Raw genomic sequence first — 11,439 nt, 5'->3', positions numbered from 1 at the left:
ATATCTCATTTCATGCTATTTACATTACAAATTCAATAAATGGTTAAATATCATAAAACGCCTTATATTTTGGGTTTTTCCGGATTAAACCTCAACTTTAACTTTTTCTTAAAATAGACCTTGCATTTTCTTCATTTTTTCCAATTTGACCCTTTTAGTAGGTTTACCGGTAATCTAATGGTTTTATACATTTTTTCCAGAAAACCCATCAAAAAAAAAATTCGAAAACCCCCTCAGATTTTTACTTTTTCTCCGAAAAGATCCATCAATTTGTTTTTCCAAAATTGTCAAACATGAGGGGTTTTTTTGGAAAAAAAAATCTAAGGGAGTTTTTGGAAAAAAAATGGAGGGCTTTTTCGGAAATATATTTTGTCTAAAATCGGATGATTATAAGTAAACCTACTAAAATGGTCAAATCAGAAAAAAAAAAAAAAAAAAAAGCAAGGTCTTTTTTAGAAAAATAAAATAAAATTTAGGTTTAATCTGGAAAACCCCCAAAAATATAAGATCTTTTTATTGATATTAACCCTTAAATAAGAGAAATTATTAAAAACACTGAATTTGGGGAGAATCAAAATTTGAGCCTTGTACAATGGAATTTGGGCTTTGATATCTTGGGCTCTGAAACTGCTTGTTTAAAAGTTACAAATATTTGAAGTTTGCATGTTTTTCCTCACGCTTGTGCTACACATCAGATATTCTAGTAAAGGCAGTTATGGAAATTCAATAAAATGATTATGGCATCTTTGATAGTAGAAGGGTAATTCAGGCAATTTAGGTTTTATTTCTGTTAGAGCAGTATTTAGCTAGTAGTGGGAGAGGAGAATATCATCTTTTTGGTGAAATTAGGTCTTGTACTTTGGGAGAGGCTAGCCTCTCGAATCTCTAGCAAAATCTTCAGGGTTTTCTATTGTTCATTTTGGGTGTTATCAATTTAGTGAAGCTTTTGGGTATCGTTTCTTGTTTTGATTCTATTTTGAAAAGTCAGAGTTCATAGCAGTTTGTCATGTTCCTACTATTCCATAAATGTCACTATAGTTGGAGTTTGTTGCAATTAACATTACATAAAACATCAGAGGAAATCAAAATATAAAACACCAAACTCGTATAGGTCAAACAACCTATAGATGGAAATTATACCCGATGCAATCTGGCTGATGTAGGTCTGAATTTCCTCAATGGAAGGTAGAAGTCCATTTTCTATGAATAAATTGGAACCATGTAGCTTCATTCATAATTCTAAATAAATAAAGATAGATATAGAAATATTTGGTAGCTACATATTCATGAACATGACAAGAGTAAAGTAACTATAATGACATTCTGAAAGGATTACAACTATATATAGTTTCAAGTTAATACATGATTGTGGTTGTAGACTATTTACATGAGCCACTATTAGGAAACAATACGTCAAATAATACAGTGTGAGATATTTCTCATAATAAATAGTAAATACAAATTCACAACCTGACCTCACATTTTGAGGAATCATGACTCATCGGCTTTGGGCTCAAGTATCACAGGGATCTTCTCTACATGGTCACCCCGAAGCACCTCAACAGACACCTAATCATCACAAAACAACTTGAATATCGGAAGAAGATGAATTTTCAGAAATAATAACTTCAATAGTTAAACAAGAACTTACTGTTTCACCAACTTTACATTGGTCAAGAATTCTGTATAAATCACTTCCATTAGAGACTTTTTTTCCATTTACAGATGTGATAATGTCACCCAATATGAGCCTTCCATACGTGTCACGTTTCGTTGATAGAAGACCCTGTAGGTCCAGGTTAATCGGTGTATGTAAAATAAATAAATGATAAAAATTACAATGCTGACATGGCAGTCCGTTGAACTGTATTAAAGTTTAAAGGTAAAGTGATATAGAAAGTGTGATGATGATGTGGCAATAATCCATTAAACATGATAGAGATAAAAGGTAAAGTTGTATAGAAAGTGGAATTACTGCTTTTCCAGCTGGACCATTTGGAGGGGCATCTAAGACAAGTACTCCACTGACTCCAAGTTGTTCCACAGACTGATCAGGTGCAAACTTAATTCCTAAAATAGGTCTTGTAACTTTCCCAAATTGCACCAACTGGTCAACAATTCCACCAACCTAAACATACGATTTAATAAAAAGAAAATTAACCCTAGATGACAACTAAGATCAAAACAATGGTAGTTTAATGTAACTTACAGTGTCAACTGGAATGGAAAATCCAACACCAGATGATGCACCAGATGGAGAGTATATAGCTGTATTTATCCCAATAAGGTTTCCTGAGCTATCAAGAAGTGGGCCCCCACTATTACCAGGGTTAATAGCAGCATCTGTCTGGATAACATCTTGGATCGGACGCCCAGTTGCAGCTGAGCTTATTTCTCTCCTTAGCCCACTTCAAATAAGGAAACCAATACATTAGCAAATGTTTTACATGTATTTTACTATGCATAATATGTATATTTGTAGTCCACAAACTCATATTAGGAAAAGTATGAACTACAAATAGTCCTTGTATTCTATACAATGCAAAACAATATTGTGTAGAATATAAAAGTTGTCTTTCAATTTGTGTTTGTGAGTATGATTAAGAAATAGAATGTCACCCTTGCACTTCAACCAAAAGTTTTCATACCTGATGACACCAGTTGTTAGTGTGTGATCAAGCCCAAACTGCAAAAAAAAAAAAAAATATGAACTTTAACATTAGTCATCAGAGCCCTGTGATGCTAGAAATTTAAATGAAAATAACAAGGATTAACAAGGAGAGCTACTGCACGAAATATTGATTTGAAGCAGCAATTTTGCAAAACATATATATATGCAGATGTATGTATGATGTATATAAATATGCTTGTATTTTTACGTGTGTATGCACACTCACAGGGTTTCCTATAGCAAACACTTTTTGTCCAACAAGCAAGTCAGCAGAGACACCAACTGGAATTGGTCTCAATTTATCTTTTGGTGCATCGATACGCAGTACAGCAACATCCTTATCTTGGTCAAAGCCAACTACTTTTGCATCATATGTGGTCTGATCAGCAAGAGTTACCCTGTTTATACATAAATCAACTCATTGAATTATGCATTTTACAAGGTGTTCAAGGAATACAAATACTAAGATCATTGAAGATATTGGAAATATATACCTACTCTATTAGGTTAAACTTAAACCATGTGATTTTTAGAAGGTCGAGAGATCCTCTCAGATATGATAGATCAGCAAACTATATCTCCTATTATTACCACGGGTTGAAATTGGTACTTCCATGATTTTGAGTGTCTTTATACCATGGGTTATATCAGTATTCTTATTATATCGGATTTGGCTTATAGTACATCGCTTAAAGGACTTGTAATCAACAACCAAAAGCATCATAATATGTCACTATGGGAAGGCATCAATCACTTATCTGTTGTTCTTTTATTCATTTTCATTTCTGAAACTTATCATCTCTTCTAATTAAGCCTACTAGTCAAATCAAACTTACAACCAATCATTCAACTCAATATTCGTAGCAAGTCTTAAATGAAAAAGCAATATTCACTCTGCGTATTCCATGACATGAGAGAAGAGGCAAAACTTGACCAACCTGAGATCGGACGCACCTCGAATAACATGATAATTTGTGACAATGTGACCTTTTTTATCCCAAACAAAGCCTGATCCAGACCCCTGAGGCACCTCCAAGACATCCAAAGTAAATGCATCCTGCCTAGACAACATAACTTCAATCAGAAAACGAATGAATTAACAAAAGTCCAGTATCTCCATTGAGCTCATGAGATCAAAAATGCCTGACGTTAGCATCATATCCCTTATCAATCATTTCTAAATGTTTATCCGATGATCCGTGATAAAAAAAAACATCAGATGAGAAATTTCAATCGAAATCAACTAGATCATCAGAATTTTGCCTTTAGTTTGACCACATAATTCCGTTCCAGATTCAACAAACACAATGACAGCCACAAAAACAGATGTTTACTTAAATTGTAGTAATAGAAGTACCTGGCAGCTAAATTAGTGATGTAGACAACGGAAGGAGTATTATCCTGGAAAAGACGAACGGTAGCTAGCTCATCGGTTTGCAACTTCCTAGAGGGAGTAACAACAAAAGCAGCAGCCGAATCGACATCGGTAACAAAAATAGAGACAGAAAGTGCTGCAGAAGTGATCAATACGACTAATGAATCTAGGAATTTGTTGAGGATACAACAATTGGTGGACTCCGGCGCCGGCGAGTGGTTACTGTGATAAGTTTGGCCAAGAGAGGCAACGATGCAAGTGCTACGGAGACTGCGATGAGAGAAGTCTCTAGAAAGAGGAAGCGTGGAGTTTGGGAGACGATTAGGAGAAGGAAGTCGAGGAGGGAGAGTCGGAGAAGAGAAGTATGTGGAGAGGAATGAATATGCAGCCATTCCTGTTTCTGCGATTCCTACTGCGTAAGCATAGAGTGATGACTTGTTTTTATGCATATTGGGCAATTTCAATCAATATTAGTTTAATTTGGATCTTTTCTTATTGTTTCAGATTTATTCAACTACTAGTCATTTAACAGCTAAAATAAAATAAAATAATAATAATAAAATAAAATAATATTAATGAAAAGTTATCATCTAACCCCTCCTTTATCAAAGAAAAAAATCTTTGATATATTTATTTAATGATTTCAATCTTTTAATGGTTATAAATGGTTATAAAGAAGATATGGTTACTTAATTGTTAGGAGTTTTTTAATTTACATTTTGGTTATATAAAAGTTATATATTTTAGCTACAACTTACGGTTTGCCAAACATACCTCGAATAGCAACTCAATTGAGATACAAATTAAATGGCTTTCTTTCTTTTTCTGTATCACACACAAATTACTTTAAAAATAAAACAAATTCTCTTGTGGTTAAGCAAATTCTCCATAGATGAGCATCTTTCCGTTTACATTGTTTGTTTGGCAAGGCAGTTGTTGGTGGGTGTGTGCGTGGAGAACTGAACAGTATGGATGGTGTTTCAAACACGATATAATTATTATATTTTGTCAAAAATATAATGATTGTAATATATCATTTTTATATGTAATAGTGTGTATGTTGTGTCAAACATATAATAGTAATTGTGTAGTGTGCATGAAATGTACTCAATAATGCATAATAACATCAAATACATGTCCTATATGTAATAATGTAAAATTAGATATATGTCTAGCATAGGTAATTCACTAACAATAGTTGGCATAGGTAATTCACTAACAATAGTTGGCATAGATAATATAACTTACCCCGTTGGCAACCAAATGTTTGGTCGGTTGCCACATTTTGATTAAAAGAAATTAAAAATTGACTTAAAACTCACGACCGGTTTGCTCCACCAAACATACATTGCCCTTTTCTTTTATTTATTTGTTTATAATTCTTTTTTAGTTAAACATTATTTTTTAATTATTTTCATTTTACTTTTATTTAAAAAAATAAACAAAATATACTAAAACACGTAAAATAGTTTTATCTATGAACAAAGACCAATATTTATATATTTTATGATTTTTTTTACGAGAATATTTTATATTGTCTATAGAATCTAAAAAATAAAAGAAAATGGTTATAAATCGAATAAAAGTTTGTATAATATAATAAAAATTAATCATAAATAAGTAAAAAAAAAAAAATGTTTAGTTTGGATTGGGTTGCTAATGGGTGTAAAAGTTGAGTTGTATAGGTGGAAAAGAGAGGTTACTTTTTTAATAAATAGTTGAATTGGTTTTGATTATAAATGAGAGTAAGTGTAAAGATCGTTGATTCTATGAAATAAAGTAAAGCGAAAATTTTATGAAATGATTTTACTCTCAATTTTGTGTGTTGAAGTTTTTAACTTCTTAATAGCAGATTACCTACCATAAAAATAACACGACAAGCAGACGAATACCATACAATTCAAAGATCACGACCAAATACTCTCTGATTTATCATTTTTTTAATTTAATACTCTATAATTCATATTTTAAAAATTATTGTATTTTGAGAATTGTGTGTGGGCTTGATAGTATGAATGGCTACATGGTTTGTTTGACAAGACTAAGATTATTGATAAAACTTCTTTAGTTACAGGAGGGAGACACTTCAACTCGATTGAACAAATTGACTCCTATCAAGTGGAATGTGTTGGTATGAACAAAATATCCACTACATATACTTTGGGCAAACAAGATATTGAAGTGGATTAGGATTTATGCACGTCTTACAATACTTGTATCAAGACCCAGGAATAAATCTTATTTTCTTGTCCACTTAGCTATTCATATTTGGGGTCTAATTAATTAGATATCCTCCAGAGTAAGTTAATTCTCAACTTAGGGGAATATTAATACCATGCTTGGGTTTCTTTTTCTCCAAAAATCATTTCAGATATGGTGCCGTGCTTATAATACATAAAAAACATAATCTAAAAATTATATCGACTTAAAAGAGATTTAACATGCCCAACTAACCAATTAAGAATGAAACAAGAAAAATGTTAACAAAAAACATAATAATAGCAAACAAAACACTTTGATGAGCTACTTGAGAGAAAAGTTGAATTATTTAAAGAAAAAAAAAGTGAAGGAAATAAGTATAGAGTATAGAGGGTTGAAGAAAAAAGAAGATCAAAACATTCTACCATAGGGTCTGAGTTCCCTGGGGAGGCTATCAAAGTTGCCAGAACTGACATCGGATTGCAACATGGGTCTCATCCCGGATTTCCACTGGATTCCATCCGCTAAATGTTCTTTATTGGGTGTCAGCATTACATAATTTGGATCCGCCCTTTGGTAACTTGCTTCTCTTACATTATCCACACGAAGACCAACTCCAAAACATGTCTTTCCTATTGCACGATCTCGTGTAGCTGCCATGTCATCATATTAATTAAATCACATGTTTTACTTATATTTTTACATATATAACCTTTTGGATTTATTAAAACATACTCGAGTCAAGTTCAAATGAGAACTCGATCACAGCCCTCGGATCAAATTCATCGGTGGGCCCCTATAAATCACGGTCGTCTGACGAATTTGATCCAAGGATTTTTTTAACGTCACAAGATTAAAATTTTGAATATTATTATATATTTCTTATATGATCCTCCTTTAGTGATTATTACGACAATAAAATAGTAACTTTTCAAATGATTAACAATTATAAACTATAAATATAAATCATAAATTCTTACATCTTTGATTAATTAATCTTCAAATATGTGAAATATTCGATCTTTGATTGGGGTATTTGGGATCAAAAATATAAAACATCAATTGGAAGTTTTTCTTAATAACGGAAATCATGTTATTTAAAACTCAATCATTCTTCAAAAGTCTATATATAATTTATAGCTAGTAAAGTTACCTGTGACATTGAAACTGAATGCAGGTTTCCACCATGACTTAAAAGCTAAAGACAGAGATGAACAAAGAGGGCCCACTTTTCCCTGGAAGATATATTGGTGAATTAATAGTATAAATCAAACAATAATTAGTATATGAAATTAAATAAAAAGGTACCTTGAGCAAAATGTTTTTATTGGCTTGCCAAGATGCAGCAATATTAAAGGTAGAATTGTTTGATGACTTTTGATCATCCACCCTGTGTTTGTTAACAAATATAAGGACTTCTTTAAGTCACAGAGAGTATTATTTATGTGGATAGATTTCACATCTAAATTTACCTTGTTTGCAACTCGAATCCAAAGTCTATGTAATTTGTGATTCCAATTATTTCATTCTCTTCAAGTGGATTCTTCACCTACATAATTAAAAAAAATTAATTCAAATTTCAGACTTCTTGATTCTATCAAACTGGGGTTTTTCAGGTTATTGGCTTATAGTAGGTTGTATATTTCTGACATTTGCCCTTTATAACTAATATACTTTGCAAATGGTGTAGCACTATTAAATTAAATTAAGATGTTGATGAAATGACTCAAAAAATCAAACTGTTTTAACTAAATGGGACACTTTTACAAATTAAAAACACTAGGTATGTAGGAATGCTTATGTACCAAATTATTCTATGTAATTCCTGCTCTATTAATGTAAAACAGAAGATTCACGTGTATATATATATATATATATATATATATATATATATATATATATATAGAGAGAGAGAGAGAGAGAAGAGCATACCCTTCGTTGGACCACCACATGCTGATAGAAAGAGGCTATGAACTGCAATTAAAGTGTTTATAAATAAACATAAGTACTTAAGTTTTGATGGAGTAATTATCACAGCCAAATAATAAAGGGGTTAACTACAAAAAAAATGAAATTATAGTTTTTAATTACCCATTCGATGTACTAAACTTAACAATGTTTTCAGTATTTTCTGTATAACGTCGAATAAAAAGGTAAAAAAAAATGTAAATAAACTCATAAAATTGTAAAAATGTATATATATTTCTGGTCACAGACCAGAAATATTATCAGAGAAGCATTCAAGTAGACCACTGAAAATAAAATTTGACATATAAAGAAACAGAAATAAATTGGAATCTGAAAAATGAAAATAGAAATAGTATAAAGGGAAAAAAAAATGAAAATGCAAGAATCATAAACACTGAAAAACCTGGGAATTTTGAGCATATTCAAGACCAAAATTGAATGAAGGACTCAATGGGCTTCCTGATCCAAGTCCATATCCTATTGCACAGTTCCAATTCTTCAAATTTTTATACTTTGCACCATCCTTCTTTTCAACTATCCAAGCACAATAACCATGACAACATCTCAATTTAAAATTTTGCATAAAAAGAATAAAATAAAAAATATATATATTTATGGTTAAGACTTAAGAAAGAATCTTACATTGAGGATCATATTGCACCCCAGCAGTTAATCTCCCTATCTTGCTCACCAGCCATGCAGATTTCGGGACATCATCTCCCACTACATTCAAGAAATAGTTTTTTTTTTTTTTTAACTCAAAAAAAAATAAAGTATTTATTTTTTATTTTTTGTCAATGCATGTAACATACATGAATATGGCAAAAGTGTGGCTCCAAATGATAACCTTGATGAGCCATATCTCAAACCCATTGTTCCATAGTCTTCTGGAGATACTCTGTATGCAAAGCGAGTAGAAATTAGAAAACCATAAATAAGAAATCATAATGGAATTAAAATAAAAATAAAAAATAAATAAATAAATTAAAAAAAAAAAAAAAAAAACAAGATGAATAAACCTCTGTTTTTTAAGCACTGGAAAAATGCCAAATGCTCCAAAACCATATTTCGGGTAGTATGCACATGCTCTCATGAGTAAAATCCTAAAAGATAAAAACATGTAAGAACATAAGAGGAGGATAGGATAGTAAATTAGTAATAAAAATAAAAACTCACTCTAGATACTTACGGATCAGAACTTGATACATATAGATCTGTGAATGTGTGAGGATCATCAACATCACTGTAAGAACATAAAGAATTTCCTTTAGAAAGAAATCCAAAAGAAGAAAATGTAAAAAAATTTGGAAATAAATAACTCTTTACAATACCTTTGCCAACGAAATAGTGCATTACCAACAATTGGATCATCAGGCTTGTTATCAAGAGGACCTGAAACCTGAATGAGGGCTAAGGAACTTTTCATTCACATTTGGCATAAAAGTTGACTCAAACTCCAAATGAAAGATAAAAGAGAATGTACATAAATAAATGGATTAGAAGAATCTTTGGAAAGATTGTAAGTAATTAACAGTTTTGATGGATACAGTTGCTACTAAATCGACATGATGATCATCAACTGGCTTCAACATAAAAATAGTACTAAAATGATTTGCTGCATCAAAGTAATCTTCAAAGAGACTTTTTAAGGCGAGCTTTCCAAATAGCAGATTATATGATGGCTCCAACATCCTGCATCACTTCAAAATGAAGTGATTATAATCAAAACCAAATATATAGTTGATATCCTACAAAAGCAGATGTGTAAATAAAGCAACTAACTATGAAGATCAATACTTCCATCTTCCAAAGATGAACTTCTTGATAGTTGATACAGAATACATAAATCAGTAGGTCAATTCATAGATGAAACAGTGGGAATGAGAAAAGCATGCCACTTCAAAAGGCCATAACATTTCATCACATGGAGCTATGGGTACAAGAAAGCCTTTGGCCCTCCATTGGCTCAAAAATCAAAATCCATCGTTTGATGCCCTAATTTCAAATTTCCCTAATGTGGATAACATGAAACCCTGGTGTTCCTCCAATCACATATTATTTTAAAGCACGAATTTCAATATTTTATACATGATTAGGATATTTAGACTTTGATGTTTGGCAGAAGATTCCAAAAAATAGTAGTGTGCTTGATTAAGAATCATATAAGGTATTGATAAAATATGTCATTTTTCCTCAGAAAATGTGATTCTCTAGGGTTTGTTACGAAGTATCTGACGTGCCAACCTCCCACGCCGGTTCCAAATTCTTTAAACCACGAGTATAAGTTACATAACATAATGCATTATTCAAATCACTAACCCTGATTACAACGAAACATGCTTTAAATTTTCGAAATTTTAAAATCAAATCAACACACCAAAAAATCATGAATCTATACTGTAATTGAACCAATTGAAGGGAGAAAACATAGAGAAGACCTGGTACGAGCAGCGAGCGGAGGGAAATCGAAGAGCGGCGGAACCAACACCATAGGCGGTGGAGGCCCTTTGGTCAGCGACAATAAACCACCCATTTTTTAGTTTCTCACAAATTAATTTCGCTTTCTCTCTTCAGAAATTCGTATAGGGTTTCTGATAAACATTTCTTTCTGAACAGGTTGATCGATCAGACAAAGTAAGGAGTTCGTTGGGAAGCCATGAACTTCTGAACCCTCCCCCGCGCATTTCTGATTTAACTGAACGACTCTTTCTGTCAGTGACGTGGCACGTTTTGGATGAGAGCCTTGGGCCTCGTTGGCAAAATAAATTGGGCTCAAACTGGGAAAGAAAGATAGTTTTTTTTTTTTTGAAAGATAGAAAATTAGAAATTAATTGGGTGTTTTGGATTCAAGCCCAAATTTATTATGTAATGTGTTTTTTTAGAAAGATAGAAAATTAGAAATTGGTTGGGTGTTTTGGATTCAAACCCAAATTTATTATGTAATGTGCAAGTCTTTTAGTTTCTTGCGTAAAATATTCCAGTTGTTCAGAAAAAATTCATCCTAGTTCTAATATCATGATTTATAACATAGTCTTTTTATGTCTTTTGATTTTCTAGAATAATGTTTAAGCAAAAGGGGTTGTTGTTCATGCTAGCACCTTCCTTTGGGGGAGATCAACATCCATCCATCTATATATAACATCCCAAGTTCTTGCTGTCACTTTCATATAGAACTAAGATGAATTAGTATATAGTGGAAATATAATAAAGTACAAGTAAAGGTGGA

The 11,439-nt window shown here is 31.9% G+C and overlaps 2 protein-coding genes across 2 annotated transcripts; both read right to left on the bottom strand.

The window, feature by feature from the left end:
• Positions 1-1,302: 1,302 nt before the first annotated feature.
• On the bottom strand, positions 1,303-4,510 carry LOC111920497 (protease Do-like 1, chloroplastic). The gene is made up of 8 exons (XM_023916077.2): positions 4,029-4,510; positions 3,610-3,732; positions 2,898-3,069; positions 2,649-2,686; positions 2,210-2,408; positions 1,976-2,128; positions 1,652-1,786; positions 1,303-1,569 (listed from the first exon to the last, which is right to left on the bottom strand). Exons 1-8 carry the CDS (start codon positions 4,493-4,495, stop codon positions 1,492-1,494), a joined length of 1,365 nt encoding a protein of 454 aa, XP_023771845.1. The 5' UTR covers positions 4,496-4,510; the 3' UTR covers positions 1,303-1,491.
• A 1,978-nt stretch (positions 4,511-6,488) lies between these two features.
• Positions 6,489-10,905, bottom strand: LOC111920496 (uncharacterized). The gene is made up of 13 exons (XM_052770722.1): positions 10,652-10,905; positions 9,761-9,905; positions 9,545-9,612; positions 9,403-9,456; positions 9,233-9,316; positions 9,026-9,111; positions 8,856-8,936; positions 8,617-8,747; positions 8,178-8,219; positions 7,718-7,794; positions 7,554-7,635; positions 7,399-7,480; positions 6,489-6,898 (listed from the first exon to the last, which is right to left on the bottom strand). The coding sequence occupies exons 1-13, from the start codon at positions 10,744-10,746 to the stop codon at positions 6,657-6,659; spliced, it is 1,269 nt and encodes a 422-aa protein (XP_052626682.1). The 5' UTR covers positions 10,747-10,905; the 3' UTR covers positions 6,489-6,656.
• Positions 10,906-11,439: the final 534 nt, after the last annotated feature.

The sequence above is a fragment of the Lactuca sativa genome, chromosome 4 (assembly GCF_002870075.4).
Source record: "Lactuca sativa cultivar Salinas chromosome 4, Lsat_Salinas_v11, whole genome shotgun sequence".
Taxonomy (NCBI): Eukaryota; Viridiplantae; Streptophyta; class Magnoliopsida; order Asterales; family Asteraceae; genus Lactuca; species Lactuca sativa.
Note: the sequence above shows the minus strand (reverse complement) of the source record. Positions and strands in the feature narration are given on the sequence as shown.